Below are 12,586 nucleotides of genomic sequence, written 5' to 3' on the forward strand. Positions count from 1 at the left end.
CTACTAAATTCCCAATTGCCATGCTTGGAGACGGGTCCCCAACCTTTTGAGGGCAGTTCTGTGGGGAATTGCTTTGGTTGGGTATGTCTATGTCTTTCGGTCCAAGCTTTCGTCGGTCTATTTAATGGACTTATACTGGGATCCATGCACTGTTAAAGACCAATTTCTGGGCCCAATTTATAAATTATGGGTTGCTTTTTTCTTTTTTTAATCTGTAACGAGAAACCTTGATGTTACTTTTTTATTTGATAATTGATAATGATCTATTTTTTTATTTTTTTTAATTAATGATTAAAATAGTAATTATTAGTAACATTATATTTTTTTAATATTTTTTAATCATTAAAAATGTTAAAAAATTATTTTAAAAAAATAATTAAAAATTAAAAATTTTAAATATACTATAAAATAATAAAAGAGAGTTGCTTAAACCGGGTAAAAAAAAAAAAAGAGTACTGCTACAGATTTTGAATTTGGGATTTAAAAAGTGTTTCGAATAGTGTAATTTTTTTCTTTTTTTTCTTTTTTTATATATTTTTTTAATCATCATAAATATTTTTAAAAAAATAAAAAATTTATAATATCATTAAAAAAATATTTTTTTAATCATTTGAAAAAAACAAAAAAAAAAAAAATATCATTCGAGACATTTTTTGGATCCCGAATTCGGGACCAAAGCATTTCTCAAGAAAAATAAAGGTTGCTGGGAGATGGGTGTGGCAATAACGTACTAGAAAGTGAGCACGACAGATATTCGCAAATCTAGTACTATTTAGCATCTTTAGCGTCGTTCTACTTCAGCGTACTTGGATCCGGCTGTTCTTTCCTTCCACTCCATTGTCGTGCTCGCACCCTCAACAAGACCGCTCCTTGACTATCCTTTCCAAAATTAGTTGCATAACTTTGCTTCAGTCTCTCAGCCCTTCCACTTTCCACTGAACTCTGACTCCCACACTTCGATTCGCCAGGTAATATAACACTTTCTCTCGTGACTATTTATCAGCTTCAATTCCCATTCCCATTTCTTTCTTACGTTAATTTCTCCATTTTGTGGGAAATAATGTGCGCAAAAAAGAAGATTATTGTGTGTCATTGTTGTCTGTGTTCGTGGTTCAGAGTTGTGAGTTGCTTTGTGATTAGCTGTTTTGGGAAATGGGTTTGGGTTATGAACATGAAGTTAGGATTTTGGTTCAATTTTTGGGCGACTGATGTTGGTGTTACGCTGGGGGTTCTAGGGTTTTGTTTGTTCATGGATTTTATTTTATTTATTTATTGGGTTTGAGTGGTATTTTACTTTGCAATTGTCTTATTCTGTTTTCCTTTAGTTTAGCATATTGGGTTTTCTTTGATTTTGGGAAATTTGCATATTGTCGTGGTATATATTTTTTTTTATAAGTATATTTTCGTGGAATATAATGTGGGTTTGGTTCCAATTCTGTGAACATGTTTCTTAATTTTTAGTAGAAGATATTATGCTGCTAAGTGATCTGAGTTCGGTTAATGATGTGCTGAATTGCACAAATTGTAGGAAAAGAGAATAAATTTGGAATGTTAGAACTGTTTATTTCTGTGCAAATTAAGAACAAAATTTAGATCAAAGGTAGACAAGTTACTTGTTCAAATAAGACAGGAAATGAGAAGTGAAAGTTATGCAGAAAGTATGCTTAGGTTGATTTTTTTGTGAGAGTGTCTATCTTAAGGAAAATTTTAAGAATGTTTTTTTCAGTATTTTGAAAATGAAAGCAGAAGCTCTTTCCATAAAACCTTTCCAGAGACCTAATTAAATGAAAGGGGCTCTAACTCATTTTCAGGTCGATGTGTTCTGTTGTTTTTTTTTTTTTTCCTTTTCTTTTTCTTTTGACAGAGAAACGAGGGGAAAGAATATAAAATTTCAAATTAACCCAATACGGTTTACTTACCAAAAAAATATACCAAATGTCATAAATCGTCTCAGGCTTACTTGAGAAGGTGGTGTACTAGAAATTCTATAAAACAGATTTTTATTTTCTGTACTTTTCCTGAAGTTTTTCAAAAACCGAGTGGAGCTATGAGTAATTTAAATTTAAAAGGGAATTGATCCTGATGCATAAATATTGAATTGGGGTCCCCAAATCAATTTACTAACACATGACTTGTGGCACTTGTACGGTAGGATTAACTCATTGAAGTTATAAAAAACTTTGTGTGGAATTAATTCTACAGACTTAATGAAACGATCACGCAGGGTGTTAAACTCCTTTCATTTATGTACTTAATTTGTACACTGGGCAGGTGACTAGACCTCACATTTACCTACAGGGAAGATAAGAACAGAAATTTTAGTAAAGCCCATAATGATCAAGCGATCACCAAGCAGAAACCACAGATCCAAAGGCATCAAGGTGAAGCATGTTCTGCAAATTTGTCTATTGCTTGGTGTATGCTTCTGGTTAATCTACCAAGTCAAGCATTCCCATGATAAAAAGAAGGAGTTCGATGAGAAAGATGCTAAACTCTCAGTCAAGACACAAAGTGGCAGTGAGCTTCTTAAATTGGGGAGGAAAGATATCCATCCTCATTTGGAAGAAGTACCTGAGATAGAGAAGCATGTGGAAGAAGAGGAAGAAGAAACTGGAGGAGAAGAAGAAGAAAACAAACATGATGAAGAAGAGCGAGAAGAAGAAGAAAACAAGCATGAAGAAAAAGAGCAAGATGAAGAGGAGAACAAGCATGAAGTAGAAGATCAAGAGGAAGAGGAAAACAAGAGCGAAGAGATAGAAGAGATAGAAAGAGGAGCAGGAGATGATGAGATGGACGAAAATGATCAAGAGAAATTAGATGGGGATGCTGATCATGATGAGGAATTGTTAGATGAGGAGAAAGAGGGAGAAGAGGAAGACAAGGAGAGTGAGAGGAATGAGAGTGATAACAAAGAAAGTCAAGTAGAAACTTCTTTGGAGGATCAGGATCGTGATGGAGGTAATCATGAGGCACGAGAGGAACATTACAAGGGAGATGATGCTTCCAGTGCAGTGACCCATGACGCCCAGACTATCATCTCAGAGGCTGATAAATTAAGTTCAGGGAACTCAATTGAGATATCTGAAATGAATATCTTAGGTCAGGAGAACAAATCCAATGACACTCAGGAAACTGATACTGATCAAAACAATCCAGCAATAAAGGTGGTAGAAAGTGAAATTGATAGCATTGGCACTTCTCTGAATGCAATTACTATCGAACAGAAGGGAAATAATGGTTCTTCCAACTCTGTGGATGGCTTAGTTGAAAATTCTACTAGGACAGCCCAATCCACTGGTCAGCCTGAAGCAAGCAATGACACAACTCTGGTGAGCAAGGAAGTCAGCAATAACTCAGATGAAGTAAGTACTGATAGGAATAACTCAACAGATACAGGTATAGGCACTTCTGGTTTTTCCCAGCAGAATGGGACAGTGAATATATCTGATTTGGCTCATGCCCAAAATATAACAGCGGACCTCTCGAGTGTGCAGACCTTGGAAATGGAACAGAATGGTAACTCTACCTCGGTTTCTGAGAGCAATCAATCTGACGTTAATTCAACGGTTTCAATTAAAATTGAAAAAGCAGATGCTGGAGCCAGAGAATCATCTACTTCATCTAATACTATGGAGTCTGCTCTATCGGAAAAGATCACAACTGAAACAGAAGATGGCTCTGTGTCTTCAACTTCAAAGGAAAATACTGATGCTACAAAGAACAAGGCAGATGGAAAGAGTGAATTAGGTCGAACCAATGAAAGCTCAGACAATTCCTCCAGAGATGAAGTTCCGGATGCTGTTGAACACAACCCTGTTGATGCTTCTAATTCACATATCACTCTAAATGAAAAAGTAGACACGGATCTGGATAAGATGCCGGAGATAAGAACTGAAGGAGAGAACGGCAAAGCCGTTGCCGCAGAGTGAGAGGATAAATGGTGGTTGTGTACTTGTAAGTGCTTTAAAGTATAGTTTCTTATATGTATAATGTACCTCTGTCTTCATACTACTTATTAAGGTTGTTAGAGCGGTTTGTTTCAATTTTAGAAGCTCCTCTCTATAGAATCATCAACTTAGCAGGAAACCGTAACCTGGTGGATATTCACAACAGATTTTGTTTGCATAATTTATTTCAACTTTCCATTTTACATCGGGTAATATCTTTTTCCTGTTTTGTATTCCTTTCTTCCTCTTTCGTTTTCTTCTGTTTTTGTTTCTATTGTATGTCATGGTTCTATATTGAAGAGCAGAATTGCACAGTTAGACAGGGGTTGTTCGGAAGAGGTTTCATCTCATCTCCAAATATCATTTAAACACAAACATTTTTTAATTTCTAATATTCAACTTTTCCATATAATCATTACCTAATCATTATAACTTTCTCAAACTTACAACCAAAAAACAAAAGAAAAATCAACTTTTTTTAATCTCAAAATAAATATAATAGTAAAAAATTATATTATAATAATATTTAAACTTTATAATATTTTTATTTAACTTTTTCTCTCATTTTTTAAATTTCAATAAAATATTATTACTCAAATTATTTTATTACTATTCACAAATCATTTCATTAATTTATAATTTTTCATCTTATCTCATTTCTCAATCATCTCCTGAGAGTGCAAATACTTAAATCTTGAAACCTTTGTTTCCAAGGAGGGATTAGCAGACTCAGATGTTTGATGTCTTTGACGCTAAAGAATGATTTGTTACCACCTGCATTGACATTTTGTCTCAATCTCAATTCTATTTTATGATGCTCTCACGTGTTCAATAAGATTGAAATTTTTAAAGATGAAAAGAAGACGTGGTTGACATTTTGCAGTGCAAGCATGAAATAATTTGAGACATCATTAATGATTTTGGAAATAATAAGTGATGATGATAGTGGCAAAAGAGCATTGTCACCAAACATTTACCACCCATATTTAGCCTCTACATAACATATATACTGTATACATTATTATTAAATCGAGTTGTGTTATGCAGAGGCCACACATTCATATACACCACTTAAAAATATATAATTTTATTTTTTTATTTTTATATTTTATATTTCAATTTAATATAAAATATAAAAATAAAAAAATAATATCATATATTTTTAAATGGTATGCACTGTGTATGACTTATGTATAAAATTTTTCTATTAAATCACATCAACATTTGATTCTTTTTAAAAAGATAAATATCAGAGAGCAAGTGGATGGGTAAAACAACCTTAAATTATACAAATAAATAAATAGCTCTACGAATTGCAGGCACAGAGAATCTCAAAAATAAACCTCTATGCCTAAATAATTCCCAACTGTACAAATATAGTTTGATCAGCCAAAAAACTGCTTCAAAAAATCCAGTTATCCATCCTCCACGCCTCTCGTAACGACAAGCTAACTTCCTGCATTAAACGACAAAGGATCCGACACTACTACTGTTGCCTCAGCTCCTTCCGCAGCTTCTTCGAGAATAACCCGCAAGCGTCCATGCTCAGATCCATGGCTGCTGCCAATGCCACGTAAGTCGCCGCGTCCTCCGCGCATGTCACGTGCCTTACGCCCAGCTCCACCACCGGCTTGCTGCACTTTCCCGCTCCCTCCACCGTTGAAGACATCACAAACCCTCTGTACACTGGCGGCGACAATGGTCCATACCCGATTTCTAACCCCGATCCTGAACCGGAGCTCGAACCGCGTCTGGATCTTGACCCGGATCCAAGATCGCAGCTTCTGTTGGGGGTGTGCCCTGGGGTGTTGCTGATGCCGAAGGTTCTGTCTATGCTGAATTTACCGCCGTTCCTGGAGCTGATTGAGTCGGCAGCAAGCGTGGTGGCGGCGTCGGTGCAGGTGAAGAGCTCGAAGCGGTAGCCGACGGCATCAGAGCAGCCACGCTCGCGCCACGCCTCGAGGCGGCCCCAAGGGTTCCAGGCCCCGTCCTCGGGGCGAAGGATGAGCCAAGCGCCGGGACTAGATTGGCTGACGCTGTGGGAGCCACGGGACGGTACGAACGGAGTGACCATGGAGGCCACGGCGACCGCCGAGCCTGAGAGGTCGTGAATGGTTATGTGCCATCCCTTCCGCTGTTTTTCTGTTTGGTCCTTTTCAGTGTGAGAACCCATTAACCAACTTCTTGAAGTGCTTGGTTCGCTCAACGATGGCCTGCATATATATATATACATATAATGGAAACAATTAATTCTCGAAGATAGAGGTTTTGGGGGTTAGTCATTGAAGGGTTTGTCAAATGTTCAACCATGCTAAAAGCATGTTACGGCTGAAATAGAGGGTAGCTTTTCTTTCTTTTGGCAACAAAACGGACTAACCAAATCATCATAAAACATATCGTTAAAGTTTTGACCGTTGAGTGATTTTCTTTCCATTTCCTTCAAATTTTCTAAGCCACCAAACAATAAAATGAGGATGTGGATAACGACTAACCAAGATTGCATATTCCGATCGTTCATGTTCTTGAAACCGAATTTGCAAGAAAACACCGGCTGCCTAACATCTCCATGGACCTGAAAAACTTGAGGACTGCACTCTGGCTCTCCATCGAACTGGAACACAAATCTTGGATCGGGCTCGGTCCTAACGCTAACGTAAAACTGGGCCGACGAACCCTTCTTCTCGTTCCCTCCGATGGCAACCCAACCTTGGTGAATATTACTAGCCCTTGTCTCTACCGCGCGCAAATCCACCTCCACCGCGACCTTCCCCAACAGCTTCCCACTGTTGAAGCCACACGTGGTCCCTCTTCGCCCCAGATAGACCGCAATCTGCACGACCGGGTTCCTCCCCTTCTCCAGAAGTTTGTCGATGTGGGTCTTGTTCAGAGTGAAGGAAGCAGCCAGGGAGCAATCGTGGGAGTTGGTTTGGCTTTCTTGGGCGACCAAAGGCACAGTACTGTACTGGGTGAGGAATTTATCGAGCTTGATCTTGCAGAAGCACGGGGACGTTGAGGGATGGACGACGGAGAACGAAGGCTTGGAAGCTACGGGAAACTTGACGGCAAGGTTGCCAACGAGGATCCGTACAAAAGAGCACGGATCCATTGGAAGCTCTTTGGAGGTTTCGTGGACTGGTATCTTGCTCAGGGGGTTTACGATCGAGAGAATATATGTAGATATATATATATATGTATATATAATGGGGAGAGAGAAAGAGTCACCAGAAAGAAAGAGTGGAAGAAAGTTACAGAGATATGATGAATTAGGTGGAATGGGAACGAACAGGCTGTTAAAGTACAGCCAGCTGGGTTATTAGCATCAAAGCAGTGAGTACTCAAGTGAATAAGCTATGGATATTAGCTGGAAGTAGTTTTTTCCTATGATATTATTCTCTATCATTATGAGAATAAGGGATTGTGATTGGCCAGGATGCCATCATCATCTATTGTGCTCCAGCCATTAAACAGCTGTGCCTTGCTACTTTTTCTTCTCTCTCATCCGTCGTTTTCATCACCGGTAATGACTTGGTTTAGACTCTCGTCTCCACCGGCCACTTCCCCAACGCTTTGATTTTTCAACTTTTCTTCCTTCCTTCAAATATTAAAATTAATAAATATTATTGTCGATTTTAAAATGTTATTGGAGCACTAGAAAATTGTAATAAATATTTCAAACCAATTTTATTTATTGTTTCGAGTTTAGGCAAAATTGAATTAAAAAATAAAAAAACTTGATTGACTTATGCCTACCATTCAAACCCTTCCCCCAGCTGTTCTCAACTCAAAAATGGACCCCCGCATGCACTTTGGTACAAATAAGACCTGGGAAAATGCTACGGTGCCCCCTGCATTTCCCTCCTGACGTGGCCATTATTATTAAAAATAAATAAAAACACAGGAAATGGTTCAAATGGAAATGGGTCCTCATTTGAATCCCATTTGAAATCTTAAAACCTTCCCTCACCTACTTTAGTTATTTTTATCAAGGGAATGAAATATTATAACATCGGTAACGTTTTGAGATAGTTTATATATAATAAATTAATTATATATATATAAATTATATTTTAAAATAATAACGATGTAAGTCTTAAACAGTTAAAATATATATTTATAAAATTCAATAATACTTCTAAATTCTCAATCTAACTATTTAAAAAAATAATTACTCATTTTTATTATAAAAAAAGAAGTAGAGATTTGATTTTCAGTTCTCGAGAAAATAGAATTAAAAAAAAGTTAAGAAAATAGTTTTCAAATATGAGAATTGAAGTAAAAATTATGAAAAAGTCGGAGTTTTAACATTAATTACAAAAAAAATTTTGGTCAATACATCAAAACAGGCCGGTACACCAAAAATCAGTCGGTATTGACCAAAACGCACTGATACAACCGGTATTTAACTCGATACGAAACACATATATTTCATATACCAGTCACTATCTCAATATGATAAATACCAACCGTACCAATCGATACAGTACGAAATTTAAAACCTTACTTTTAGCGGAAGCACTTAAATTGCAATCAACTTAATTTGCAACATATCTTTCCATTAGCCAAGTCCAGCCATAAATTGCAATCACCACAAAAAAAAATGTTGTTTGTCTTAGAAGAGGGATTGTTCTACACGAGGTTTTAGGATCACCTGGATGGCGCCAAAATCATTGGTTCTAGACGTGAGATCAAAGTTTTAAATTTGTACTGGCCGGACGGCCAAAACGAAAAGTTTTGGCCGTCTGGCCGGTACAGGTATTATACCTATTCTGTACCGGCCAAAATACCGGCCAGTACCGGTCGTACCGGCCTCAATTTCGGCCTGTACCGGCTTATATTTCGATCGGTACAGGCCGATATTTCGGCCTATGTTTTTTTTTTTTTCGTTTTTTCAAACTACAAGCTTATTTTTTAACCTTCAATTCAGACTAGACTATTTATAATTTATATATATGTATTTGTATATAATTTATTTATATATAGACTATTATTTTAGAATATAATTTTTATATATATTTATATATATAATTTATTTATAGATGGACTATCCCGAAACGTTATCTCGAAACGCTATCCCGAAACGGTATCGGTATCGAAATATTTCGTTCCAGTGCTTTGATCAGTACGGTGTCCGGTACGGTATTCAAAACATTGCGTGAGATTGCTTCGGAGGCGCTGGATGAGGTTTTATTCAAATGGGGACCTTCCATTTCCGTTTGAATAATTCCGTGTTTTCCTTTTTCTTTATAATGGCCGAAGTTAAAGTTACTGCTCGACGTGGCATATAGTTATTTAAAAAAAAAACAAAACATGAGTGACTCCTTCCCTCTCCCTCTCTCTCGTAAAAAATCAAAGGCTCAAGATTTGATTTTCACTTGAAGGGAAGGAGGCATCGGCTTCTTCTTCCTCCATTTCCTTCTCTCCTTCCTTCATTCACCTACCTTATCTATCAAGGTTTCTTTTGTTTAGTTTTATTTTGCTATCTTCAATGCTGAAAAATATAGATATACAATTTTTCGACAATTCTTGAGAGACGCGCGACACAAATAGAATCACAGGTCGAAAATCGTTCGGATGAAAGTGGTGGTTTTGCGAAAATCACTGTGCGTGGTTCTCACGCGCAGCTCACATATGCACATGCTTCTCACGCACCACCCCTTCCGGCAGCTCTTATCGACTCATGTGCCAGATCACCGGACTCGCCACCACCAGACCTTTCAGATCTGACCTTTGTGGCTGAAAAGAGACAAGTTTGTTGACTTCACAAGCCGTCTCAGATTTCGAAACCTACTGGAGTTGGTCCAAACTATAATGTGTCCTTTTTCACATCTATTTTACTGCTTTCCTTTTAAGCTTCCTTATTGTTTATTAAAATATAAAAAAAGAGTTCATATCTCAGACGTTTGTCTGTTGAAGTTGAGTCTCTGTTTAAGCAGAGACATCTCTTGGACGTTTGTCTGTAGAGAGTATTAGCAATAGTGAAGACCAGACCAGTCATAAAAGGATATAGTGTACTAGTGGATGTCATATTTGATATGGGAGCATTCCAAAATATATCCGGTCATGGATATAAGTTTTTTTTATGAATGAATAATAACAGTTTCTATTAAAAAAAAAAACAAAACACAAAATCAAGCTGGAGGGAGGATTTCATAACTAAGATCATGAAGTTGATAACCATTGAATTCCATAATTGCTTACTGCATCAAACTTGCAAAAAATTATTAAAAAAAAAACTTTACTAAAAGAACTCCAATCTTAATCCCTTTTATAATCTTCTATCAACCCCAAATTTCCAACCTAATCTTCATCTTTGAAACTTCTCAAAACCCCATAAAAAAGAACATAAATTAAAGAAAAATTATACTCATCTTCCTCACACCACACAATAGGCATAATTTTTTAATTTTTAGTTTTTTTTAGTTTTATTCTTCCTAAACTAATTGAATTTTTCTATTCATCATCCATACATCACACATTTGGTAAGAAAAAAAATAAAAATAAGTGTGGTGTGTGATGTGTAAGGATAATGAATAGCAAAAATCTAAATTAAAAAGAAATATAAAGAGCAATTAAGCCAACCCAAAAAACGAGAAATAAAGAAAATTTAGTGATAATTACTTTAAAAAGTCCACTTCCAGATCTTTATCCGTAGATCCACCTTGCATTTGGAGCTATAAACAGAAGCCAGGGGACTTGGATTTCGGTGTAACCCCATTGATAAGCAAAAGAGTTCGAAGGGGTCATAGAAGAAGGTGGTTTGGGAGTTAGGGTTCTTGGAGAAGAGAGTGAGGTCGAGGAAGGAAGAAATGTGCAAGGAAGAGTCTGCGGTGGTGGTGAGGTTGATCTTGGAAATGCAGAGGGATGAGATCTAGAACTAGGGCCACTGGGGGTGGTAGATGATGTAGAGTGCAACGCCGGCGATGGAAACGAGAAGAGTCACTACGAGAGGACAAGGAGCGACCAAAAGCAGAAGCAGTAGCAGAGGCAGCGTCGGCGTCGATGGTTGTGGTACTGGGGTTGATGTCGGTAAGGTTGCTGGAGATGGATCAAAAGAGAGAATTCATAAAAGGGATTGCTTGCTTTGCTAGAAATCTCACATAATCGTGCAAACCGGAAACAATAGGAAATGAATAACTAACCATGTGGCATGTCATTTCAAGCGATAAGTTTGAAAGGTGCAAGTTGACCGGTCATAGTAGCATTTTCCATACACTATTCTAAGGTGAATGATAAAAACAATGCATCCATTAAATAGTGATATATAATTCTTTGAATTGAATCACATCCCAAAATAAATAAAAGGAAGAAATTAAGAAAGGATATATATTCAAAAGATGCAAATTAACGAACGTACAAGAGTTTGGATCACTACGCGAGCATATATTCAAGAAGCCACAATGCTTCCAAAACAACATGCATGCAAGCATTCGCCACGTACGTACACAATTGTTCATGATGATCATCATCAAACCCTAGCTAGCACCTACCGATTTCTAAGAGATAGATCATTGACTACGTAGTAGTACCCCCAAATTACTATCAAAAGAACAGGCCGCCGCGCGCGCCGCACCAAAACTGCATCAATATTGATGGTGTACTCATTGTACTCCAAATCCATAACCAGCAGTACTAGTTCCGAGATGATGATCATAATCACCAACACCATAGCCACCACTCCCGGGCGCAGTACTCAGATAATTACTACAAAACTGATAATTCCCTAACCCAATACCAGTACAAGAACTTGCTCCAAAATCACCACCATTATCACCCCCAGTACTACTCAGATTACCAAACTGATAATTATTGATCCCTAGCCCAAAACCACCGCTACTAGTACTACCAACATCTTCTCCAGTACCGCTTCCACTCAGACAATTACCATACTCATGATGATCATGATAATCCCCTAACCCTTCATTATAACCCAGTACCCCATGATAATTATAATCTGATGTCTGCAATTTGTTTATTGAGTACTTTCGCATCCTCGAGTACTGATCTGTTGCCTTTGGCACTTTGCCCTCATCTCTTTCATGGCTGCCAAGTACTGCTCGAGCTCCTCTATCCCCATCCCATCGATCGGTTCGTCCCACAAGAACCCAATATTGTTCCTCATCTTCTTCTTCGACGTCAGATCCTCATCAATATCTGCCAACCGTTTCTTCTCGTCCTCCAACTCCTTGAGCGACTCCGCGTACTTCTTATTAAACTCCTCCACGGGCCAAGGATTCACTGCTGAGTATGCAGGGAGAGCGTTTCCAGTGAGATAAGAGTTGAGGACCGTGTCGACGTTGGGGTGGCTGAAGGAGTAGGCCTTTTCTCCAGGAGAGTAAGCTATGATGGCTATATTGACGCCGCACAACACGCACAGCTCGCTCGCCTTCTTAAAGAGGCCTGCCCGCCGCTTGGAGAATGTGACGTGCTTGGTGCTTTTATTTTCCAGTTGCTTTATTTCAATCTTCCGTCGGCCTTGAGTGATTTTCTTGATTTTCTGATCTGTGGTAGCCATGGCCATGAACGAAAAACGTAGAAGGAGATTGAAAGAAAGAAGGGCGGAGACAACTATTTTACGTGATATCATGACTTTATATATTGTTAATTAATTTCCTCATCAATTAGTTTTTTTTAAAAGGTTC

At 37.7% G+C, this 12,586-nt stretch overlaps 3 protein-coding genes across 4 annotated transcripts; 1 reads left to right on the top strand and 2 right to left on the bottom strand.

The window, feature by feature from the left end:
* The first annotated feature begins 695 nt into the window (after nucleotides 1-695).
* LOC121256961 (cilia- and flagella-associated protein 251-like) lies at nucleotides 696-4,150 on the top strand. Of its 2 annotated transcripts, none has more exons than XM_041157777.1 (2): nucleotides 696-968; nucleotides 2,272-4,150. In XM_041157777.1, exon 2 carries the CDS (start codon nucleotides 2,334-2,336, stop codon nucleotides 3,927-3,929), a length of 1,596 nt encoding a protein of 531 aa, XP_041013711.1. In that variant the 5' UTR covers nucleotides 696-968; nucleotides 2,272-2,333; the 3' UTR covers nucleotides 3,930-4,150. The 2 variants fall into 2 exon arrangements, with proteins under 2 accessions (XP_041013711.1, XP_041013712.1); XM_041157778.1 differs by having other exon boundaries at nucleotides 2,299-4,150.
* A 1,242-nt stretch (nucleotides 4,151-5,392) lies between these two features.
* Nucleotides 5,393-7,244, bottom strand: LOC121256962. Its single transcript, XM_041157779.1, has 2 exons — nucleotides 6,440-7,244; nucleotides 5,393-6,160 (listed from the first exon to the last, which is right to left on the bottom strand). Exons 1-2 carry the CDS (start codon nucleotides 7,051-7,053, stop codon nucleotides 5,434-5,436), a joined length of 1,341 nt encoding a protein of 446 aa, XP_041013713.1. The 5' UTR covers nucleotides 7,054-7,244; the 3' UTR covers nucleotides 5,393-5,433.
* Nucleotides 7,245-11,545: 4,301 nt separating this feature from the next.
* On the bottom strand, nucleotides 11,546-12,465 carry LOC121258845 (agamous-like MADS-box protein AGL61). Its single transcript, XM_041160373.1, has 2 exons — nucleotides 11,946-12,465; nucleotides 11,546-11,862 (listed from the first exon to the last, which is right to left on the bottom strand). Exons 1-2 carry the CDS (start codon nucleotides 12,463-12,465, stop codon nucleotides 11,546-11,548), a joined length of 837 nt encoding a protein of 278 aa, XP_041016307.1.
* Between the last annotated feature and the right edge of the window lie 121 nt (nucleotides 12,466-12,586).

The sequence above is a fragment of the Juglans microcarpa x Juglans regia genome, chromosome 3S, assembly GCF_004785595.1.
Source record: "Juglans microcarpa x Juglans regia isolate MS1-56 chromosome 3S, Jm3101_v1.0, whole genome shotgun sequence".
Taxonomy (NCBI): Eukaryota; Viridiplantae; Streptophyta; class Magnoliopsida; order Fagales; family Juglandaceae; genus Juglans; species Juglans microcarpa x Juglans regia.